We start from the raw sequence: 25,164 nt of genomic DNA on the forward strand, positions 1-25,164 counted from the left end.
GCTGAGGCCCATATGTGGGGAGAAAGGGCAGAAAATTCAACCCAACTTGTTGGTTTCTTCACCATCCCCACGAATCCAGAATCTAACACAAGGTGACCAGCAGACCTACCCCGGCCTCTGAGTGCCTCCTGGAAGTGAGCCTGCTCAGACTTTCCCCACATTCCAGAACCTCTGAGGTGAAGGGAGGTGGAGGATGGGTGACCTCCATGATGGCTTAAGTCCCAGCCAGCGCTGAGGGTCTTGGTCCCCCTCCCTGAGTACTCACTGCAAGAATTCAGGAAGGTGGGCTGAGGGGTGGGGATCTGGAAGCCCCCAAGAGTGCACCCCAACTTTCAGTGTCAAAAATGCCTTCAAACCATTCGAGCGATGCAGAGACTGGAGCACCCTCTGGTGGTGACCCTCAGAAAATCCTCCCACCTCAAGCCCACCCCTCCCGCTGCTCAGGGGCCAAGCCCCCAGCCCTCAGGGAGGCAGACACGCTTTCCACTGGTGCTCAGCAGGCAGGAGACTTCAGAAGCACAAAGAGCATGAGGCAGAGACTGGTTCTTGGAGAACTTAAATACCGCCCCCACGGGGAGTGGGGGCTGGGAGGAGGGGAGCTTACAGCAGAAGCAGTGCGCCTGGCGGGGGGGGGGGGGGGGGGGGGGGGGAGAGGCTCCACAGGAGGCTGAGAGGTTTCCGCCCCACCCCCCACCCCCGCCTGGGCTTCAGTAAGGAGCAGGTCAGCATCAACCCCACCCAGCGAGGCACATCCAACCCCCAACTCAAATGATGGGAGTGGGGACAGAGGGGCTCCCTGAGGTTAGACCCCCCACTCCAGGAAGACTGACCCAGTCTAGGGAGGTGGGGAGGACTGGTATTAAATATCATAAATAGGGAGGCTGTGGGGCTAATACTGCGCAGACAGGCTGGGGTCACATTCCTCTTGTCCGGCCGGGGACCATGGCCTCGGCCCTGCTCCCAGCGATGCTGCTGGCCCCTGAGGTTGCTGCTGCCAGTGGCCACCGGCACTGTGGGGGAGGAAATCAGCAGCGAGGTGCCGACTGGGATCCCCCTGCAGTCTCAAAGTCCGGGGGCTCAAGGCGCACACGAGTCCCGTGGCTCACGGCTTCTTTGCCTTGTTTCTGTTCTTCTGGAGTTTGGCGTGCACGACTTTGAGTGTGGTCAGAAAATTGCCGAGGAAGAGGACAAGGAACGTGAGTGCCAACACGAACACCTGGGGGGGCGGTACAGAGAAGGGTAGTGCCAGAGGCCGGGAAGGTGGGGCAGAGAAGAGAGCAAAGGAAGAGGCTGTGCCAGCCTCCCATCAGCTACCCCTGCTGAATGCAGAACCCCCTTGGCACCAGCTACTCGCAAACTGCAGGGTTTGCCCGCAGACGGCAGAGATCTGGGCCAACCGGGTGAGGGGTGAGAGTCCTGAGGATCCTGAGGGTCAGGCAAGGTCCTAGGGGGCTCCTCCCTCAGCCCCCAGTAGCGTTCGGTGGGGTGAACCTCCTTGGGACTCTCAGACCACTGAGGGGGTCCCTGGCCTCCCGAATTCCCTCCCAGGGAGACCCTGGCAGCAGGGGCCCCACAGAGGGGGTAGAGGGAGGGGCTGAGGAAAGAATTCTCCCCAAACCGGCCCAGCCTTCCCCAGGACCCCCACCACACACACACACACACACACACACACACACACACACACGTGCACGCACGTGCGCTCACACCCCCCCCCCATACCTGCCATTCTTTGCATTCCTCGTGGCTGGAGAGCTCAAACAACGTGACGGCATTGTAGAGCTGCCAGAACTGCAGAGAGGGGAGAAAGGCACTGCTCACCCGACTCAATTCCCCCGGAGACCCCCGTGGGAAAGCCCAGGGAGATAGACCAGGCCCCCCAACTTCTGGTATCAACTGCCCTGAGATACTGACAACCCCCCAAAATGAAACTGGGGCAGGTCTGAGGGCCTGGGGTTGGGCATGCTGGTGCTGAGGGCCAGGTCTGGCTTCAGCCTCTGGCATCCCTAGACCCAGGGGCCGGCCTAGCCCCAAGACCCTGTGGGGCCCAGCTCAGCGACGGCTGGAGAATGACGGACAGGCATGAAGACCTTCTGTTCCCGGGGGTCAGCCCAGAGCAGGGGATACCCACAAACTCCAGGGGAACTCACGTGGCCACAGAACAGGAAAGGCAGGAGGAAGGTGAGGCCCCGCCACATCCAGGACTGGAATCCTTCTGTGGAGAGGAGGGAGGGAGGGAGCAAAGGGCTCATGTGAGGGGGTTTGGCTGCCCCTACAGTCTCACCAAGTGCCCACTGCCCAGCCATGCCAGTCATCCTGAGATTAGTCAGGCACAAACACAGCTGGGGCAGGGGGACAGCCCTCACCTCTGATGGGACGAGTGCTCACTATGAAAATAACCCAGAGAGCATGCAGAACACCTGTCACGAGGCCCAACTGCTCTCACACCTCAAGTCACCATGAACTTTTACAGAACGCTGATTTCCAGGCACTATGTTTTTTAATATAATTTACACAGGCTTTTGCATTTCATAATGCATTTTTGCATTCATCATTTCAATCGACCCTTGATAAAATAGGGCCTACTTTGCAGAGTAATTCGATGGAAATGACCATCTCAAGAAAAAGCAGAGTTTTATTAAAAAGAGTTTCCTCAGAAAGTTTAGACGGGGGTCTCCGAGCTTTTCTGATTGGGCATCCACCCCTATGAGTTAAAAAAGTTCAGCGTACATTCCCAAAATGTAAATATGTATGTGTTTATACACATTTATATGTAGACATATTATACATAAATTATGTGCAACATCACTAACCTAACGTTATGTATATTATAAAACACAGGCAAAAATGGACATTTAAAAAGGATAAGATAGAATCAGCATCGAGGGCCTGGCACACAGCTGGCCTCACGTTTGTCAGCTGAAACAGAATCCACGATGAATTATGAAAAGCAACTCAGGCACAGGCCAGCAGCCCTGGGCTTTGTGTGTGGTAGGTCTTACACTCTTACTGGCAGGTGCTCCCAGTGGGGAGTATGGGGCGAGGTCTAGGGGAGCTGGGAGGGGCCGGGGCTCCCCAACCCCCGCCCCCGGGGCTACTTACCCACCGTGAGGTCCAGGTGATTCCTCTCCCCCAGGGCCCGTAGCCGGTAGAGGCAGCCCCTCTGATAATAATATTGCAGGAACTGGACACAGCCTGCAGGGGGAGCACAGCGCCCAGCTCAGGGCCTGGAGGACTGGGCAACACCTCCACCGCAGGCTGTGGGTCTTCACTTCCCAAAGGGCAGGGGGCGCCCTGGATACAACTCTCTCCCACCCTCAACACAGACACAGACAGACACAGACACACACACACACTTCGGTCTGAACCCTTTTTATCCTTTATCCAGAATACAAAGAGAGCTCAGGTTATCCGAGGACCTAACTAAGCCCCAACTAGACTAGAAACTTCTGGAGCTTTCCCAGGCATGCAGTAGGCACTCAATAGATGCTTGCTGGAATGGCAGCACCATGCTGGGAGCTGTGTGCAATGCCAAGACACACAAGAGACAGCTCCATAAAATGGGGTACTTTAGTCACTAAAAATGAGGAAGTAGATTCTGTGTAGTGATGTGGAAAAATACCCATGATAAGTTGTTAAAAGAAAAAAAACCTAGGCTATAAAAAAAGCTATATGTGCAGAGAGATCCCATATTTGTAGACTATACATAATGCAGTATACATGTATTTATGAATAAAAATGTTTGAAAGGACATAGATCTATTAAGAGTGATCACCCCAGGGCCAGCCCGGTGGCACAAGCAGTTAAGTGGGCGCGCTCCTGCGCGGCGGCCCTGGGTTCGCCGGTTCGGATCCCGGGCGTGCACCAACGCACTGCTTGTCAGGCCATGCTGTGGCGGCATCCCATACAAAGTAGAGGAAGATGGGCACAGGTGTTAGCTCAGGGCCAGTCTTCCTCAGAAAAAGAAAAGAGGAGGATTGGCATCAGATGTTAGCTCAGGGCTGATCTTCCTCACACACAAAAAAAGAGTGATCACCCCTAACGGTGGGATTAGACATAATTTTCATTCTCAGCTTTATATATTTGTATTTGTTTGGAAGCAGGGTTTTATTTAAAAGTTAAATTGTATTTTTTGAACAAGCAATGTGCACACGGTATAAAAGTCAAAGGGAACAAATGTATTTGGTAACAAGTAAAGCTCTCCCTCCCTGTCCTCAGGCACCCAGGCTCCCCCTTCCCAGAGGTGACCCCTGGGACCAGTTCATTGTATATAAATCCAGAGCTATTCTTAAATGAGAAAAAGAACGTGTATTTCCATTTTGAGGAAAACAAAGCTAGTGCCCCTAACACCACTCAGTTCCGGAAGGCTGCAATTGTTTGGGTTCTGGGGAGGGAAAAGGAGGTAACAGGAGCTCCAGGGGGTGGGGGCAGGTCAGGCCTTCCCTCTCCCAGGGTTGGGGGCTGGGGGGTCAGATGGAGATGATCTGGCGGAATAGCTCTTTTCTGGATTTCTGGACTCCCCTGCCCCAGGCTGGCCAGGGATCTCCCCCGGTCTCGTCTCCCTTCCATGCAAGACACACCCCTCACGAGGGGCTACTCCCCTGAATCCCGGCAAGTGACACTCACTTTGAAAAATGGAAAACGCTAAGAACTGACTGCGAAACTTCTGATAAATTAGTCCGTTTGGCCTGCAGAGAAGCGGGGAGAGGCAAAGGTGAGGCACGCTTGAAATCAGACATTAATCCCAGCCCATCTCTGTTCCAACCAAGAGAGAAGAAAAGGTTTTAGAATGAAGCCGAGGTCCCTGATTTCTGCCCTTCTTTATCACCAGTGTCCCTGGGCTGGATCAGTCATTTCCATCATTGCTTTAAGTACATTCCTGAACCAGGGGAGCCCATGGAGTCACTCTGAAGCCCAAGTTCCCACCCATTCCCCGCTCCCTCCATCTTAGCCTCCTCTGATGCTCCAGCCTCATCTGTCCTGCCTTGCTCCCTGTCACCGCTGCCCCAGCCAGCAGGCAGACAGGACGTTCCCTGGAAAACTCCCCAGATAGTTTGGGGGGTTCCCCACAGCCCAGTTGTAAGCTCACACTTTCCTCCTTGGCCCGAAAGGCCCCCTGATCTGGGCCCCCTCGCCCACCACCAGTCCCCATTCACCAGCCCTCACCCTCCGGCTCCCGGGGGAGGGCGAGCAGAGACCCTCAGGACACAGCAGGAGACACTCACCAGGTCAGCATCACTCCAGACAGGAACGTGGACACGTAGTGGTGAGACACCCACCAGCCTTTAATTCTCAGAGAGAACAGGAGATGGAAAAGGAGCTCAAGAGGGGAGAGAAACGCAGGCGTCTCCCGTTCCCCAGCCTACGTGGGCAAGGGCTGCTCTGTGGCTTGGAAACGGTCATGAAATAGACCCAAGCCGTGACTCTGGCCCTCTCTGTCCTATCGAGATGCAGAATTATATGGAAACCACTCACAGATTAGCCACGAGACCCACAGAAGCACTTGGGCCTTCAGTGGCTTCCTGCTACCCTCAGAACACATGCCTAGGCTCCCCACGACTCCCAGCCCTGCCTCCCTGTCCTCTCCTCCTTGAACCCCCCAAGCCCACGGCTACCTCAGGGCCTGTTACGGGCTGACTTGTGTCCCCCTAAAACTCCTATGTTGAAGCCCTAACTCCCAGTACCCCAGAATGTGACTGTCTTTGGAGATGGGGCCTTTAAAGAGGTGATTAAGGTTAAATCAGGTCATAAGGATGGGCCCTAATCTACTAGGACTGGTGTCCTCCTTAGAGGAAGAGACACGGGGAGTGCACAGGCTCACAGAGAAAAGGCCACGTGAAGACACAGTGGCCGTCTGCAAGCCAAGGAGAGGCCTCAGGAGAAACCAACCCTGCTGGCACCTTGATCTTGGCCTTCTAGTCTCCAGAACTGTGAGAAAATGAATTTCTGTTGTTTAAGCCCCCAGTCTGTGGTATCTTGTCATGGCAGCCCAGGCAGATTCACAGGGCCTTTCCATTTGCGGTTCTCTCTGCTCCAATACCTTGGCCTGCCTGGCTCCTGGTCCGAATTCAAGTTTTGGACAAACTGTCCTCCAAGATGCCTTCCCCGACCACCTTATCTAAAGCAGCCAGCCCCACTCTGGATCACATTACCCTGTTTCATTTTTTTCATGGTGCTTACCGCTATCTGAAATTATTCATTATTTTTTTCTTGTTTGTTTTCTGAACCCCCTTCCCAACTCAAATGTAGACTCTAGAAGAGCAGGGATCTTGTCTGTGCTGTTCATTGATGTATCTGTGACACCCGGCAGTGTCAGAGGAGGTGCTCATAAATGCGTTGAATAAACACAGAACACACGCACACATTTCCACACAGCTGTAGCTACCTATGTTACCCCACACAGATACAGTGAAATGACAGGCCGCACAGGCAGCATCTCACACCGTCTCAGACGCAGCTTCTCCCTGGGAGCCCTACGCCCTCAGCACATCTGCACTTGTGGTCTACAGCACGTCCTCACCCAGCCCTGGACTTGATCCATCCAGCCCAGAAGCTGTGGGGATCCTGTTGTCAGAACCCAGAGCTCCCCCAGCTCCCAGCTCTCACTCCACAGCAGGAGAGGAAGCATGGTGGTCACATCCTCCTCTGTGTCAGGGGCAGCCTAGGATGAAGATGGACTCTCGAACTTTTCCCCTTCAAAGTCCCTGAGTCTGTCTCTGGCCTCTGCTGCCCTTTCCCGGCCCCTCTCCGGGAGCTCAGTTATCTGAACACAACGTGGCAGTGATTTGCTTTGGCAAATGCAGCCTGGGAGCAGCCGAGCTCCGTCCTCCCAAGGACTGGGCAGTAGGTATTGGAAGGCCTGCAGGATCCACGTGGGGGTAGTAATCAACCTTTGCCCTCCAGGCCTCTCTCGGGAGAGGACTGGCGCGAGGGCCAAATGGGGAGATGGGGTCCAAGGTGCTGCCGCTCACAAAAAGGAGGAACCCGAGGATCTGCTGGTTCGGGGGATGAGCGCAGGATTACACTTGCTTTTTAACTAAAATCGTCCTGCAACTTGCTTTCATGTCTTGATTCCCAGGCCAGTACCTACAGACCTGTCACTGGCTTCTTAAAAGCCACGTGACATTTCAGGATGTGGCTCTGCCATAGTCTACTTGGCTGTTCCCCAACTGTCCCTGTCATCCTTGATGCTGCCATGACATCCTTGTGGATGTCCCCTAGGGCAATGACACTGTCCCTCTGTGGTGGCTACCAAGAAGCAGGCTGGCCAGGTCAGAGGATGTGTGCATTGTTACTTGTCAAATTACCCTCCAACACCGCTAGCCACCTTAGACCCCCATCAGCAGTAGGGGGGAATACCTGGTTCCCCAAACCCTCACCAACACCTGACACAAAATTTTAAAATTTCTTCCCATCTTAATAGGTGAAAATTGGTGTGTCGTTGAGGTTTTAATTTGTATTATCCTAATAAGCGATTTTGAGCAGTCTTAAAACCTTCCAATCAGAACACAGACATCATAAGAGCAGAGACTGGACCTTACTGATCTCTTCTTCTCTTTGCAGCCCTACAACAGTTCTAGATACAACTTTGGTGTGCAGGCAACGGCTTGTGGGCACCTCAGGGGTCATGGTGAGGGACAAGGCTTTAGGCGGCTCTTGATTCCTAGTACTAACAGCACCTGGTAAACAGCAGGCACTCAACGAATGTTGAAATGAATGAAGTGATGTCCCAGAGGTGCAGCTGGTAAGGGTAGCAGCTGGTCTGATGCCACCAGCACAGAGGTGACAGATTGTTGCAGGTGCCACATGAGTTCACAAGACAAGATCTCCATCCCCTTCTTTGTCCCAATCTCTTCCTCCCCAAGTCCCTGTCTTGCCTGTCAGACTCTACGAAGAGTCCTGGCTCTAATTTTCTGACAGAAAAGGCAGTTGGCCCCATCCTCAAACTTTCAGCTTGAACCCAAGAAGCCTCTCTGGGACTTCCTAGTTCTCTGCAAAGCCACATGCAAGCCCCACGCTCCCATGTCCTGCTCCACAAAGCTCCCCGGAGAAATGCCCTCTCCCTGTGTGGCAGCAGCCGGAGCCAGACACAGGCTCAGGGCAACAAGCTTGGCTGGGCAGCAGCTTTTACTTTCACTGCTTGCCGTGCCCAGAGCCCATCTCTAACAGATGCCACCAATAAACACAGCTCAGCAGCACCGGGAGAGCTAGAAATTGCTTCTTCCCCAGCGCAGCATCCACCAGCCCCGTTGTCCATCTGCACACCCCAGGGCTCTGGACCGGTTTTGTGCATATGTGTATTTATATAACAGTTTTATTGTAATGTAATTCAGATACCATACCATTCACCATTTAAAGTATATGAGTCAGTGGTTTTTAGTACATTCACAGAGTTTGTGCAACCATGACCACAATCAGTTTTAGGACATTTTTATCACCCCAAAAAGAAAACCGCACCAATTAGCAGTCACTCTGGGGCTGTTTTGCCACAGAGATGAAGCTTGCAGGGGCTTGTGAGCTTTCTAAATGAGCAGACAGTGGATGCCCCAGGAACAGCAGTGCACACATGGCCAGAATGTAGGGACAGCATGTCCTGGTATCTGGGGACGTGCCCGGGGAGACCATGGCCCTCCCTTCAGGACACCTTAGCCACATTTGCAGTGTGTCCACAAGATACATGCACCAGCTACTCTTCAATCCCAGGCTATTTCTGGCTTTGAGCTTCGGGTCATCTGGGCAGTTGGGGGAACGGCTTCCACGAGGCTCCCTCCCTTGCCTGCCACTCCTACACCTCTGTATCCCGGGAAAGGCCACTATAAAAGCTGGTTAGAGCCAGGAAGCCATGGGCTGGCTCGCCAGAAAAGCCAACAGGATCTCTGATTCATTATTCTTTCTGGCCCAGAACTAACTGTGGGAGACATCTGCTGTTTTGCCTGTCAATCACTCCCATTCTGGTTCCCAGCCTCAGTTTTCTTGTGGGGACCCGCCTCACCCCACACTCAGTCTAGGTAGTCGGGGTGGAGTTGAGGAATATAATTGGCCACGTGACACAGAGGCAGCCAATCAGAGCTCTGCATCCCCAGACACAGTGATTGGCTCAGGCATGAGCATGTGACCCGAGCCTAGCCTATCAGAAGTCCCTCTCAAGATTGCCCCTTGCTTTGTAGAGGAAAGGGGATTTTTCCTCTGAGATTGCTGATTAGGTAGGATGCTGGACAGGGCTGCTGGGACCCAGTGCAAGGGACAACAGAATAGGGAGAGGGAGCAGGGCTGTTAACATTGAGCCCTTTTCACCTCCCTGAACTATTTATATGCTCCCCCTTCATGTTTACTCCTATCAGGCAGTTTTCCCTTATTTGCAAAATTGGCAAGGGAAGCTGATTTGCTTATTGCACTGAGCTAATGAGCTACATCTCACATGGGAGGTATCAGACACAAGCCGAAGGTGGGGGAGTCCCTCCATACCTCCACCTCTCTAGGCCTGCTTCCTCGAACCACATCTCTAATTCAGGTCTCAGGTGCAACAGGGAACAGGAGGGAAGAGACTCACTCAGACCACAACTGGGCAGCAAGCCTCCAGGAAGCCCTTAGAGCTCAGCTCCAGCTGTGTTTAGAATGCTGGTACCGCCCCAGGGACCTTCCCTCATTGCCAAGCTTGGGTTCCATTCATTTCTACAAAGACGATGGAGTATTTACTGGATACCAACGCTGGGCTCCTGACCTGGCCCCTGGGATGCTTCAAAGATGAGAAAGGTAGTGTTCATCCCAATCCGGACCCCTCCCTCCTCCTCCTCCTCCTCACGTGCTCTCTTGGAATGGTTTCTTAGCTATTCCCTGTAAGGGCCAAGTGTGAGGGGAAACCTCAAAGGCATTTCCCCTGCCCACCTCCAGGAAAAATCAGCTCTGAGAAGGAGCTGGGGGAGGATGGAGGCTAAATATCCAACAGATATTGAGGATGAGTCACAAATTTTAGTCACTCAGATTCAGCCCACCTGCCATGCCCCTCTCCCTCCTAAATTGGCCACAACTCCAGTAGTCATTCCAGAAGATGAGGCACCTGTACGAGCTGACCCTCACCCATTCCAGCCTCCCCACCACCACCACATCTGAACCCCTGCCCCAGGCCAAAGTGGGGAGACAGGCCTGGAAGAACGGTGCCATTACAACTCGAGATTCCTGAACCATATTTGCCACGAATGGGTCTTTTAAAAAAGACTCTATGAGTGCTCCCAAAAGGCACAGGGTGTGGGCTATCTTGGAGTCTCTAGCTCAGTGTCTGGCACCTAGGAAATGCTCAAAATAAATGTGTGATGAATGCCGGGGGTGGAGGGGTAGAGCGGCCCCCCCACACAAAGCTTTGCATTACAAGCTCAGAGACAATCCTTCCTGCTGTCCTGTCAGAGTGTGAGCTCCAAGGAGGCCCCAGAACAGCCCTTGCTAAAGTGTTAGGCAAACAGGGCTTAGCTTTGGAACCCCACTTCTTTCCCCTTTGTCCCCCTCCCCATTTTCCTGGTGTGCTCCACACTTGCAGGGACCTCCACTCAGTCCTGCTCCCTTCTCTCTGGTAACCCCTGCATCCACAGCTTGTCATAGCAGAAAAAGAGCTGACCAGAGTAACTCTCACTAAAGTGTTAGTGACTGTTAGAGACGCAGCATGCCCCTGAACACTCTTAATATGAGTCCATGAGAAGGGTGAAACTGCAAGACTGACAGCCCATGGGTACAGGAAGAGAATTAGTGACAAGGAAGCCTTGCCAATCGCCCTGGCCCCATTTCCCCGCTATATACTACCCTGGCTCCCCTCCAACCACACCCAAAAGCAGAAAGATACTATTCACTAAAATTAAGGAAAACTATTTTATAAGATTTTCTACTTCAGTGTTTCCCAAAGCATAGGGCGCGTACCACCAAGTTTTAGATGATACTGAAGCATAACACTAGACGATACTGAATCGTGGTGAGAAGTCATCTTCTCAGTTCTCTTTCCATCTCCTGATTAAGTTAAGGAGAGAGTCTCAGTCAGATGCTAGTACCTCTTTAACGCCTCTCAAGATCTGCTAATCTCCCTTTTACACACACATACAGAGAAGAGAGATAGCAGGCCTCAGGCACAGAGCCTTCAGGAAGCAAGAATCATTGACTTCAATAAATTACACAATGAAAACAAAAAGATATTTTTACACAACTTCCTCTTTCCTGCAATTGATGCTGGTTTTCCATGTATGGTGGTGAAATAGAGTTTCCTTTTAAAATAAATTAAGATGGGCCAGCCCCGTGGCTTAGCAGTTGGATGCGCGCACTCCGCTGCTGGCGGCCCGGGTTCGGATCCCGGGCGTGCACTGACGCACCGCTTCTCCGGCCATGCTGAGGCCGCGTCCCACATACAGCAACTAGAAGGATGTGCAACTATGACATACAACTATCTACTGGGGCTTTGGGGAAGAAGGGGAGGAGGATTGGCAATAGATGTTAGCTCAAAGCCGGTTTTCCTCAGCAAAAAGAGGAGGATTGGCATGGATGTTAGCTCAGGGCTGATCTTCCTCAAAAAAAAATAAATAAATAAAATAAATTAAGATTTATTTAAATAAAAAAAAGAAAAAGGAGAGAGTTGGTTTAAAATGTGAGAAAATTATCATCTAGGTGATACATGGACATGGTGAAAAAGGCATGGATAGGACAAAAGTGAGTGCAGTTTGAGAAACACTGATCTTTTCTAAAGGGCTACATGCTACAGGGCTGCGTACCTAAGAACCGCTGCTCCCCTGCTCCTTACCTCTCAGCTCTATGTTCAGGGTAAGGCCCGGCAGGGCAAGGATCTGCCATAAGAGACCACTGGGCAGAAAAGTGAGAAGGTGGCAAATTATTTGGGGGTTTGGCAGATGCCCCCAATCTTAAATACCCAGTTCCTGGCCATTCCTTACCAACCCTCAGGAGGGAGGAAGCGGGGAGGGGTTGGGAAGTCGTTACTTTTTGTTTCAGGAAAGAATAGGGGCAGGAATTGCATGCAGAGGTTCAAATGGCCACCCCACAAAGGAATCAGACCTTCAGAAAGTGGGTCCTCCAGGAGGCAAGTCGTGGATCTCAACTGGGTCCTGAGATTCTCAGCTCAGAGACAGGTGGGGCAGAAAAGAAACTGAGAGAAAATAGTGGGGCTCCTTGCACTTGGAGGCCTTCAGAGATGGGGGAATGAGGGGAGCCCCAATCGTGTCTAGATTCACTCAGCAACACTGGGACACAATCACTCCCCCAGGGGACTCTGAAACAGCCCAAAGAAGGGACGTGACTTGCCCAGGGTCACAGAGCTGCTGAGTGACAGCACTGGGGCTAGAACTCAGGAATCTTCTCTCCCAGCCTGCCCTCCTTCTCCCCAGCACCAACTCTGTGACAGGGCAGGTTTGGCCCAAGACCCGCATCACCTGTCCACCCTCCTCGCCATCTCCCTGTGGGGCACTATTCACTCTTGTCACCAGAATCCATTCATCTTTCCAGTGACAGTATCCCGGTTTGCCTCTGGGGAACCACTCCCCTCCTGACACTGAGCTTCTAAGCTTCTAATCACAGTGTAGGGATGGGCACAGGGCTCAGGCCCTATCAATCACAGCTGTGCCTTCTCTGGCCATGGTGATTGGTTCAGAGATGGGCACAGGATCCAGTGAGTGCCAGTGGGACCCAGTGAGACTCTTGGAACAGAGAAATGTGCCCTATTTTGCTGGGAATGCTAGAAATAAAGACGTGAGCCTCAAGCTGCTTGGGTGTGCCTACATGGAGCCTGAGAATAAAGACTACACAGTAGAAGGCAGAGGTGAGAGATGGAGAGAAACCGGGTCCTGATGACAATGTCTGAGCACCTGGATTAAGCCTCACCTGAAGTCAGTCCCAGTGGACCTGGTCCTTGATAGGAGAAAATAAATGTCCTGTTATGTTAAGTCCATTTGAGTTAGGGTTCCTTGTAAGCAAGAGACTGACCATAGCAAGTGACGCTGCAGCAGAAGCAGACACGCTTTTCCTCCTCCCTGGGTCTGAGTGGTCACGGACCCCCTCCCAAGGAGAAAGAGAATGCAGGCTGAGGGTGACAGTCCTCACTTGCCTCCCTTCCATGACAGATTTCCCTTTGGCTTCCCCTACGTCCCCCCAAAGCCGGACCCCCAATTACCTTGAGCCGTTGCTGATGAGAATACTCTCCCGAATGGTCAAGGTGCAGTAATACCACACCAGCAGGAAGTTAAAGATTTCATCCGTCACCCTGGTGGGGAGAAACAGCCCCGGGGAGGGGAGCGGGCATGAGAACCAGGGACGGCTGTCCCACACTCACCACGACAGAGCAGCAAACCAGGACGAGGGCTGCCCACAGCAGGCGGGCCTCTGGAAACCCCTACTGACCCCTGGGAAGGCAGAGGGAGCTTGGCCTCCACCTAGCATGCCTGTCCCCCTCCTCACCTTTCTACAGGAATCCTACGTGCCCTTAAGGCTCTAGCTGAAGATTCCTATCCTTCTCGGATCACTCAGCCGACAACTGCCTGTCTCCCTTCTAAATTCTTACTGTCTGATGTGAAATTTCTGGTGGGATGGTGACAGAAGAACTTTAAACAGGAAACCTAATATTCTATTTTAAACTGCCTGCGGTGTCAAGATGTAAATTCCTTCTGTCCCCTTAAACCATCTGCAAACTTTGTTGCATGTACAAAAAAATTCTTGACAGCCTGAATTGTCCGTAAGATGAACTTAAAACTCCCAGCCTCCTCTACAGTGACTGCAGCCCGGAGCTGGGCAGAGCAGGCCTTCAAGGCGGACAGAACTGGGCGGCTGGAGTCGTGCTGTGCCCTGGTCAGAGTGGAGAGCCGGCAGACACGCTGTGTGTGACCTTGTCAGAGACCTGCCTGGCCTCAGCTTTGCTGTCTGTAAAATGGGAAGGCTGACCCCCTACATGAGCATTCCTGGATGAAGGATCCTGGGAGAGAGAGCATGCGACAGACAGCCCCTCAGAGGGCTCCCCCACCACCAACTCTCTGACTGATGAGGCCTCGACGAAGGCTCTATCTTCCACCCCAACGGGAAGCGCCTCTGCACCTCCCAGTGTCAGACAGATCCACCCAGCACGGGACAAGAAATGACTGCACGGGGTGATGTCCGTCTGCATGGTGGAGGGAGAACACTCCCCTTCTCCATTTCCATCCCTGAACTGGGAGATCCTTCTCCCCAACTCTAACGGCCCTGGGAGGCAAATGGGAGGATGCAACTTCAACAATAATAAAAGAGGCTGGGAGGTATCTTTTAAGCTGTGTGGTCACAGATGACAGACTCTCAGTCCCGAGCCCCGCTGAACCATCGCCCGCAGAGGCAGTCTTGGGAGGATCAGGAACAGACCCTGAAACACAGGGCCTGAGCTCAAACTCCGGCTGCGGGAGCACGGACAAGTTAGGGATTCTCCCATGCCCTCACTTCCCCATCTGTAAATGGGAAGAGGAACAGCACCTCCTGCCCAGGCCGCTGTGAGCCTCAGCTGAACTGAACACGTGAAGTGCTCAGAACAGCGCCTGGAGCACAGGAAGAGCTGTATGTGTTCCCTCATAATTTGGAAGCACCACAGAGGGTCCAAAGTCTGAGAAATGAGTCTCAAATGCCCAACTCTGAGGAAATCAAAGGCCCACTTGACCTGACCAGGAAACAGGGGGTGAGGGGACAGCCTCCCCAGTGCAGAGTCACTTAGATGCTGACTTCTGAGCTCATCACCAGACAGGAGACAGGCCCAGTAGCCAGTCATGGTTACCAGGATATTTTTCACTGTCTCTTCCTACATCTTATCAGTAAAGAGAGGAATAAAAATAGTTTTATGGCCCCAGCACCTCAGGGACATGCTTGAGGTGCTCGCCTCAACCTGCTTGGCCAAAGTGTATGAGTTTCCTGTTGCTGCTGTAACAAATGACCACAAACTTAGAGGCTGAAAGCAACACATTTATTCTCTTACAGTTCTGGAGGTCCAAAGTCTGAAATGGGTCAGCAGGGCTACATTCCTTCTGGAGGCTCTAGGGGAGAATCCATTTCCTTGCCTTTTCCAGCTTCTAGAGGTCACCTGCATTCCTTGTCTTGTGGCCCCACATCACTCTGACCTCTGCTTCTGTCATCACATTTCCTTCTCTGACTCTGACCCTCCTACCTCCCTCTTACAAGGACCCTTGTGATAACACTGGACCTACCAGATAATCCAGGATAATCTCCCATCTCAAGATCCTTAACTTAATCTATCTGCAAAGACCTTTTGCCATGTAAGGTCACATATTTTCAGGTTCTGGGGATTAGAAAGTGCCCATCTTTGGGGACCATTATTCAGCCTGCCACACTAGGCCAGCACTAATCATTGGGAACTTGCAACGCTGCAGGCATTTTACATGGACAATCTTTCTGGATCCTTGAACAATCCTATAGGACTGGTTCGTATAGAAAGTGTATTTACAATCAGGTCCGTCTGCATGACTTCCAACAGCCAGAACCTGCAACTCCTGGCACACCTGGGGGCTTTCTCAGGCCCCCAGAGCTCACTCTTGCTGGTGTGAGAGGCAGATCAGGAAGGTGAGGGAATTAAAACCCTCTGGGAGCAGTCCTCAGCTCCTGACTGACAGCACTTGGAGGATAAATACCTCGGCTCCCTCACCCCTCAGGTGGCATACCTGAGGCATGTTCTACACTGTCCCCCAGTTCTCCAGGAGCACTGAACTCCAGGTGCCCACTAGAATTGTGAGAAAATATATTTCTGTTGTTTTAAGCCACCCAGTTTGTGGTACTTTGTTAAGACAGTCCCAGGAAATGAACACAGAAAGGGATGGGAAGAAATGGGAATTTTCCCTCAGTGAGCCTTAGAACTTGACAACACACCACAGGTGTGCCCTTTGAGGGCCCCAGAGCTCCCAGCACAAGGGACTCTGGTTGCACATCAATAACTTCTTACCGGCTTCCAGAAGAGCATGTAAGCAGGCATTACTGACGTGTGCAGCCTCTGCCCTCTGGGGACACGGGCCAGGCCCGAGGCAGCAGGCAGGCATGGGCCCAGGGCCTAAAAGAGCCTTTGTTTGGACATTCAAGTGGCCAGACCAGCAAGTGGACTCCCAGCCAAGCATCTGCCAGGAAATAAACCCCCTGATATGTGGCCCAAATGTCCGAGTCATACTTGGCCGCTTCCCCTCGGGCCAGAAAACCCAGGACCTGAAGGAGAAACGAAACCCTCTGGGGCAGTGCAGCTTCAGCCCAGCGGCCTCAGCCTCTCCAAGTGGCACGGCCTCGTCCCACTCAAACAGCAGCACAACCACCGGGTGCCAGGCGCTGGGCAGAGCCCTCCACATCCAGCATCAATGCACCGAGTCGTCACAACAACCCTGTGAGGCAGGCACTGAAGTCACCTCGTTTTACAGATGGGGAGACTGGGGTTCCCAGAGGGAACCTGCCCACGCTAACAGCCTTCAACCCCAGCAGCCTGTGATCTTTCTTTCCTTCCTTCTTTTCTTCTTTCCCTCTTTCCCTTTCTCTTTGTAATTGAGATATAATTCACATATCATAAAATTCACCCTGTTAAGGTATACAGTTCAGTAGTTTTTAGTATATTCAGAGTTATGCATCCATCACCACTATCTAATTCTGGAACATTCTCATCGTTCCAATGGAAACCCCACACCCATTAGCAGTTACTCCTCATTTCCCCCTCCCCCCAGCCCCTGGCAACCACTAATCTATTTTATGTCTCTATGGATTTGCCAATTCTGGACATTTCGTATAAATGGAATACGTGGCCTTTTGTGACTAATTTCTTTCACTTCGCATAATGTTTTCAAGGTTCATCCATGTTGTAGCAGGTGTCAGTGCTTCACTCCTTTCTATGGCTGAATCATATTCCACTGTATGGGTATGCCACTGGGCTCTTTCTTAACTACTATGTTACAAGGCTTCTCCAGCAGCTGTTTCGTAGATATTTGCTGGACGGACGTAGGGTGGACAGGACTGCTATTTCTCATGAGAAATGGCCCTTCTCTACCTACAGCTTGTCACACCAAACACTGCAGACACAGGAGAGACGCAGAATCCCGCTCTCATGGCCTCCTCCCCGCTGCATGACCACACACATGGCCGCACCCCCCATTACCTGTAGTGAAGGACAAATCGACACGCCACAGCCCCCAGGAGCAGGATGATGGTCAGGTAGAGCTTGAACTTCTCATATTCATCCTTGTAGGCAAATCTGCAGTGACAGACATCCCCCCATAACTATTACTATAGTTATAGTAATATAACTATATCCCATTTGGGGGCAGGACCCTCAGCCCCATCAGATCCTTGACCTACCACCACCCACACCTCACAAGGACCTGCCAATCCCACTGAAGGAGAGACCTGGCCTTGAATTAATGGTGATGATCAATTAGGGAAAGAGGGCCAATGTGTAAAGCTTCCCACAACCCTGGACTCCTGGTTTAGGGCTCCGGGCCTGTGATGGCAATGGGCAGGGGGTAGAGACAGTGTCTCCTTCCCCAACCAGCTACTGCAGCAGAAACGCCACAGCTCCATTGCCCCTGAAACTGACAGATTTCGAGTGGACAGGACTGCCTGCTTCCAAGGAGAAATGTGTGTGATAAGGTGTGGAATGGAGCAGGGGCCACTTCTCATGAGAAATTGGCAGTCCTGTCTACCCAGCGTACTGACTCTGTAAATGAAGGAAGGAAACCTCCCCCAGGGGGTCTACCCACTGCAGGGGAGACTGTCAGAAAGACGAAGAGCCAGAGCCCCAACAGTGAATGATTTTTTCTGTATGCAACAATGCCAGCTCGGTCTTGTCTCTCCTGAGTTGAAAGAGCCAAATGACTGGATTCCGTAAAGCCAGGTCGGGGTCTGGGACACTTACTTGGCCTGGTTGCTGAGAAGCGTCACATTCACATTGCCAAGGACCAGATTTAAGTAGAGCCTGGAAGGAAAGACCTGTGAGGGCCACCGTGTTCCTTAACAGCTGCAGGAATGGGCCCCAACCAAAAATATTCAAACTTAATAAGCACACACTGAACACAGGATGTTAGAAAATAGGGTGCTAAACTCAGTGGTAAAATTCTCACATCCAGTGAGAATAATGAGTAACTAGAGAACGTGACAACTATGACACATGACAGTCATGACTAACCCATTTCCCCCCATTTTAGCTGGCTTAGAGACCATACTTCCCAGCCTCCCTTGCAGCTAATGTGAGCATGTGACTAAGTTCCGGCCAACGAGGCGAAGGCAAATGTTCAATCTCCAGGTCAATTTAAAAAGAGCTCTTTTTAAAATTGAGGCATAAGGCATAACCTTCATTAAGTAAACAGATCGTAAGTACACGACAAGGTATATTTTTACATATTTACACATCCATGTAGCCAACACCCAGATCAAAGAATAAAACACTTCCAGCCCCAGGAGGCTGCATCGTGCCCCCTCTCAGTCAGTACCCCCTACCAAGGGTCACCACTGTTGTGTTTTCTATCACTATGGATTAGTTCTGCCTACTTTCAAACTTCAGAGAATGTGCACAGTGTGTTGTATTTTATGCCTGGCTTCTTCCCCTCAATATTATGTCTGTGAGATTCACCCACGTCATCTGTGCCTCAGTAGTTCCTGCCTTTCGTTGCATATATTATTGCTTTGAGTGAATATACCACAACTTATTTATTCATTCTACTATTGATGGATACTGGGCTTGCTTTCAGTTTTTGGGTATTATGAATAAAGCTGCTGTGAACATTCTTTTTTTTAACCAAGATATAATTCACATACCATTAACATCACCCTTTTAAAGTATACAATTTAATGGTTTCTAGTATATTCACAGTGTTGTGCAACCATCACCATTACCTAATTCTAGAACATTTTTATCACTACAAAAGGAAAGCCTGTACCCATCAGCAGTCACTCCCCATTTCTCCCTCCCCTCTGGCAACCACTAGTCTACTTTCTGTCTCTATGGATTTGCCTATTCCGGACATTTCACATAAATACACTCATGTAATATGTGCCCTTCTGTGTCTGGCTTCCTTGCTGTGAACATTCTTATACATGTCTTTTTGGAGGACAGAAGCACTCATTTCCATTGGGTAGATGGCCAGGAGTGGAATTTATGGGTCACAGGGTATGTATATGTTGGCTTCACCAGGAAATGGTAAACACTTTTTGTAAAAAGGGACCTACTTGCCCTCCACTGCCTGACTCTTGCCCCCTTCCGGAGAACGTGATGGTGTGAACCAGCCTTGGCCATGCAAATGAGGACAACTCCCTAATGGGTGGTGAAGCAGTAAGCTGGAAGGACCCTGAGTCCCTAGAGGATCTTATGAGCCCACCACTCTTGGCCCACTCACATCTGGACTGTTACATGTGAGAGAGAGAGAAACTTCTCATTCGTTTGAGCCATTGTATCATTGGGCTTCTTTTACAACAGCCTGTACTCTAACACACTAATAAAGGTACAGATAAAGGGTTATGAGATCTCAGGGTTAATTCCACAGAGGGAGAGGGTTTGGAAAGGCTTCACTGAGGTGGTAACATTTGAACTGGGCTTTGAAGGATGAGTAGAAGTTTGAGAGGAGAAAAGGGAACCGAAGAGCCTTCTTTGTGGCTGTGAGTAGATTCTAGGGGCATTTTCAGTCAGGTGTAACTGGAGCAGAGGTGTGAAAAGGACATTTTTCTTGCCTAGTATACAGTTCCTACTTCCTGAAAGGGCAGTACAACTTCCCTTCACAAGATCTCTTTTCCCCCTAAGCTCTAGCGGAAGGCACATGACCCACATTCAGCCAATCAAAGCAGTGCATTCTCCTGACCACATTAATAATGGTCATGTGACACAATCTAGGCCAATGAGAATCAGTCCTGGGACTTTTCCGAGAACCACTAAGGAATAAAGAGGCTTTCTCTACTGGAATTGCTAAGCAGGTAGGATGGAAACCCAGAGCTGCTGGGGCCAGCTTGTAGAGAAAGCCCACCCAAGAATAAAACTCATACATTGGAAAAGAGTAAAAAGAAAACTAAATGAGAAACGAATCCTAACTATTATTTGAGCAACAGGATCCAGCCTACCTAAAGCTACACCTGTACTTTTCCATTACATGAGCCAATGAGTCCCCTATTTTTTCTTTCTTTTTTTTTTTTTTGTGAGGAAGATCAGCCCTGAGCTAACATCTATGCCAATCCTCCTCTTTTTGCTGAGGAAGACTGGCCTTGAGCTAACATCTGTGCCCATCTTTCTCCACTTCATGTGGGATGCCGCCACAGCATGGCCTGACAAACGATGCGTCGGTGTGCGCCCGGGATCCGAACCTGGGCTGCCAGCAGCGGAGCGCGTGCACTTAACCGCTACACCACGGGGCCGGCCTCCCCTATTTTTTCTTAAGCAACTTGGAGTTGGGTTTTCTGTCATCTGCAAGATGCACAGAGGACTGGGGAGGGAGGGGCTGGGAAAGTAGACTCGAGCCACATTGTAAAGAGGGCCATGCTGTTTATTCTGTAGAAAATCATCACCACCCAACTCATGGAGTTTTAACCAAACACAGCAAAAAAGGAGAAGCCAAGAGGAATGGCTTAAAATGTAACAGGGCTGGGGTAGCAGTTAAGTGCGCACATTCTGCTTCGGTGGCCCAGGTTTCACAGGTTTGGATCGCAGGCGCAGACCTACGCTTCGTTTGTTGAGCCATGCTGTGGCGGCATCCCATATAAAGTAGAGGAAGATGGGCAGCGATGTTAGGCCAGGGCCAATCTTCCTCAGCAAAAAGAGGAGGACTGGCATCGGATGTTAGCTCAGGGCTGATCTTCCTCACAAAAAAGGAACAGGGCTAGTGTTACATGGGAGGAGGCTCTGGCTCGGTGCTAGGCTGAACCAGGAAAGAGGGTCAGAGTGAAGTGATGGGATGTGCTTAGCAGCCCCCGTCAGGTCATGAGACCACACTGGATCTCTCTCTGGAAGAGAGTGGCAGTGACGTCTCCTGAGAGAGGAGATGGGACTTCTCTGAAGGGGGAAGATGGAAAGAACACAGGCTCTGGAGTCAGAATGTCTAGTGTTCACATCTTGGCTTGGCCAAACCTGGACTGAGCCACCTTTGCAAGATACTTCCTAATGTCTCTGAACCTTGCAGAATGGGGATACCTGGATCCAACCCTGGTTGTTGAGGATAAAATGACTGATGTCAAGAGAGCTCCCAGCACAATGCTGGGCATACAACGGGCCCTCAATAAATAGTTTGTTCCCTTGGGAGAGAACCCCTTTCCACTGGACCCCAGCTGGCACCAAGCATGTGGCAGGTGCTGGGAACCAGATCTTTCAGCTGGTTCCTTGAAAAAGCCCTCCCAGGAATGTCACTACCACACAGCAGGGACTGAGGTCCCCTCCTGGGTTCACAGGGACCGGTGAGGAAGCTTCCTTCTCTTTCCTGTCCTTGCTTCCCCCACTTTCCCCTCAACCTCAAGCCCCAACAGGGAGGTGGGAGTTAGTAAGGTCAGCAGGGAGGGGTAAGTTCCCAGCTCCTACCCGTTCTTCTTGGGCAGGTAGGCCTCCATGTCAAAGAAGATGTTCTGCCGCTCCTTGATGTTGGCGCCCATCTGCTGAACGAGCTCTGCCTCCTCCCGACTGGCATGGCGCTTATACCTGTGGTCAGAGGTGTGGGCGTAGGAGAAGCAGGGGTGTTACTCAGACTGGAGGAAGAATCTGGAAGCTCTTGGCACTGCCCTCCCATCTTCCCGTCTCAATTCTTCTCACAACCTCGATTCTCCATCTGTACTCTCTGGCTTTGATGCTGGCTCCCTGCTAGCCTTGTGACCTTGGGAATGTCCTTTAACCTCTCTGCCTTATGTTCCACACCTGAAAAACAGGGCTAACATCAGGCCTACTTCACTGACAACACTGTTGTGAGGAGTAAGTGAGTAACTGTAACACATTTAGAATGATACTTGACACACAGCATGAGCTCAATGGATATCTACTGGCAATACTACTCGTCTCACTATTCTAAAGGAATAACCTGAAGATTACTAAGGGGGCAGACAGGAGGGTGCTTTGAAAGTATAAGCAGTCAAACTGATCGAGGTCTGATTGTTATTCCTTGGTGATACTTAACTCTCAAAACTAGAAAAACAAGTCAGCAGACACACTCTCAGAAGAGTAGGTGTCCTCATGGGTCAACCTTCTAACCCAGTGGTTCTCAAGTGGGAACACTTGGCAATGTCTGGGAAAATTTTGGTTGTCATGACAGGGGTGGAGGGTTCTACTGGCATCTAGTGGGTAGAGGCCAAGGATGCTGCTAAACATCCCACAATGAACAGGGCAGACCCCTGCAACAAAGAATTATCAGTAGTTCCAAGGTTGAAAAACCCAAGACAGATAAAAGACTCTTGAGTCTTGCCATTAGTAAGATGTGTTTTTCCAAGAAGGGTGGCAATGTCATTACATGGAACCACCCACACTCTACCCCACAACTAATGGGCTTCCATTTACAAAATGGTCAGCCGAGGTTAGGGGTATAATCAGTAACCTTCCCAAAAACTGACCACAAGAGAAGGGAAGAACTGACCAGGAGTCACACACTCTGGAATGGAGGCCCAGCTAAGTGGTCTGGGACAAGCCACTCAGAGCCTTAGTCTCCCTGCCTCCCCAGAGGGTCACAGCATCCACTGAACCCCTTCACCTACAGGGGATGAAGGCACTTCCCAAATCATGAAGACATGAGGATCGGGAAGTGAACATGTGATCCGGGCCTCAGGAACTGAACTAAGTCATGAGCTCAAGTACGTCCCCACCAAGGATGCCAGACTTCTTACCCCTACACCAGAGACCCTGGTGGGGTGAGCTCCCACACCCATGACAAGGATATTTACTGTTTACCTGTCCAGCACGACTTTTTTGTTTTTTTGGTGAGGAAGATCAGTCCTGAGCTAACATCCATGCCAATCCTTCTCTTTTTGCTGAGGAAGACTGGCTCTGAGCTAACATCTATTGCCCATCCTCCCCCCCCTTTTTTTTTTCCCCCAAAGCCCCAGTAGATAGTTGTACGTCATAGTTGCACAGCCTTCTAGTTGCTGTATGTGGGACTCGGCCTCAGCATGGCCGGAGAAGCGGTGCGTCGGTGCGTGCCCGGGATCCGAACCCGGGCTGCCAGTAGCAGAGTGCGCGCACTTAACCGCTAAGCCATGGGGCCGGCCCTAGCACGACTTCTTATAATACTTTCCTCTGGGGAACTACCTCTCATCCTCTTCCCCACCTCCATATGGTTCAACTAGGACTGTCCCATCCCCCAGGTCCAGAAACTAAGCATATGACCTAGTCTTGCCTAGAGTCTCAGTGATTGGTTCAAAGATGGACACGTGACCAATTCCAGCCAATGAGGATCACACCCAGAACTCCTGACAAGTTCTCATTCTGCTGGGGTGGCCAAGCCAGTAGGAAGTAAGGCTAAAGGATATAAGCCTTGCACTGCTGGTGGCCATGTCATTGACCATGAGTGGATGGTCAGCCTGAGAGTGAAGCCAATCTAGAGGAAGGCAGAATTTAGAGGACAAAACCAGATTCCTAAAAACACTCTTTGACCCCTGGACCCAGTGATACCTGAAGCCACTTCTGGTTTTTTTCCATTAAAATTCCCATTCTCTGCTCAAGCCAGTTTTGAGTTGGGTTTCTGACCCTTAAAGTCAGGGGAGCCTTTGAGTTGCAGCCCCGCCTACCTCTGAAGTGTGTGCTTCAAGTCCTTCAGTCGCGTCTTCTGCTTGTTGATGGAGGTGCTACAGGAAGTCTGGAGCGCGGTCAGCTCCTCCAGCTTCTGCCTGTAGATCCTGTGAGCTTCCTGAGGGATGGAGAGTCCAGGCAGGGTGTATGGGAGAATGTGAACAGGTCATTTTTCATAGTTTGCTTGTGTCAGGGGACGTGACTACAGAGGTCACAAGTGGACAGCTAAGACAATATAACTACAACTATCAAAGACGTGGCTTAGAAAATTGAGACTGGAATTGGGAAAGGCAGCACAGCACAGCATTTGTGTAATAAGAAACTGCTGTTTTTTTCCTGCCCAGGTTCCATCCTTCTTGATGGTAACAGCAACCAAATATGCCTTTGAGGGGCCACCTCTTGTCAATTCTTAGTCCAGATGGTTTGAGTAGAGCTAACAGTCCCCACACCAAGAGTGGTCATGTGATCCAGGCCTAACTAATCAGAATCCTCCAATTCCCTATTTATTGATTGGTTTGGACATGGACACACGGCTCAAATTGGGCCAATAAGAGTCAGTTCTGGGAAGTCCGCTGGAAGTATTGGTTTCGGGATGCCTTTTTTCTCCTGGGTTTGCTAATCTAGTAGAAGGTACACCCTGGGGCTGCTGAGTGAGGAGAGCCTGCCTAAGAATGAAGCCAAACAGGAAAACAGAATTGAGACATGGTAAGAGACAGAATTCTCACAGCATCATTTCAGCCCTTGGACCTGACCAAGTCTGAATGTAATGCTATCCAATACTCTTGGCTATATGAATTAATAAATTCCTTCTCACTTAGGCCAGTTTGAGTTGGGTTTCTGATCATGGCAATGAAGAGAATTCTTGTTAAGTCAATTAAGAAAAGGACATACCTCTTCCCTTAAAGCCAACCCTCCCCACCCCAGACACAGTCACTCCAATGAACTCAGTATCTCATTCCTGGAATTAACCATTCTGGGCCACAAGGCCAGGAGAAATACAAGAGACTTCACCCCAATGCTGGGACAATGGAACACAGTAACTTCTCGACATTGCAGCCATAGCTTACCACCCCCCAAATAACGCCATAGGCAGGAAAACAACTCCTTCCTTCTAGCATTCTGATCATCTAAGACAAATACCAACAATTTGGAGAAAGAATATGGGGGATGGAAACTATGAAATTAAAAACAATAATCTAATGAACATATTGAAAGTGGCTGTTTCCTTGGCTGGTGGAGAAATGTATTTAGCAGAAGGAGAGAAAAAGAGGATGGTCAGAAACAGTGAGGCCAGAGCCTGAAGCCTCATGCCTGCCAAGCGGGGTCCCTAGATATGAAGGCTAAGGCAGAAAATAAGGAAGAAGTGAAGGCAATGCAGTGAATAGATAATTAGAAGCAACAGTGAGGAATACTGTGAGCAAGTCTCCCTTGGCCCCCAGATGAGAGGGCTCAGTCCCCCG

General features: G+C 50.8%; 1 protein-coding gene across 2 annotated transcripts in view; it reads right to left on the bottom strand.

Annotated features, from left to right (window-relative positions):
- Nucleotides 1-674: 674 nt before the first annotated feature.
- The window catches only part of TMEM120B (transmembrane protein 120B), a 39,513-nt gene continuing 15,023 nt past the window's right edge, over nucleotides 675-25,164 (bottom strand). Inside the window, exons 2-12 of one of the 2 annotated variants that reach the window (XM_058531372.1) lie at nucleotides 23,704-23,822; nucleotides 21,518-21,634; nucleotides 17,882-17,941; nucleotides 17,126-17,221; nucleotides 13,151-13,240; nucleotides 5,223-5,288; nucleotides 4,624-4,685; nucleotides 3,100-3,192; nucleotides 2,148-2,212; nucleotides 1,720-1,788; nucleotides 675-1,216 (exon numbers count right to left, since the gene is read on the bottom strand). In XM_058531372.1, the coding sequence (XP_058387355.1) occupies nucleotides 1,103-1,216; nucleotides 1,720-1,788; nucleotides 2,148-2,212; nucleotides 3,100-3,192; nucleotides 4,624-4,685; nucleotides 5,223-5,288; nucleotides 13,151-13,240; nucleotides 17,126-17,221; nucleotides 17,882-17,941; nucleotides 21,518-21,634; nucleotides 23,704-23,822 (951 nt within the window). In that variant the 3' untranslated portion in view covers nucleotides 675-1,102. The remainder of the gene's footprint in view (nucleotides 1,217-1,719; nucleotides 1,789-2,147; nucleotides 2,213-3,099; nucleotides 3,193-4,623; nucleotides 4,686-5,222; nucleotides 5,289-13,150; nucleotides 13,241-17,125; nucleotides 17,222-17,881; nucleotides 17,942-21,517; nucleotides 21,635-23,703; nucleotides 23,823-25,164) is intronic. The other variant, XM_058531373.1, reaches the window with a different exon arrangement.

Source organism: Diceros bicornis, chromosome 35 (assembly GCF_020826845.1).
Source record: "Diceros bicornis minor isolate mBicDic1 chromosome 35, mDicBic1.mat.cur, whole genome shotgun sequence".
Taxonomy (NCBI): domain Eukaryota; kingdom Metazoa; phylum Chordata; class Mammalia; order Perissodactyla; family Rhinocerotidae; genus Diceros; species Diceros bicornis.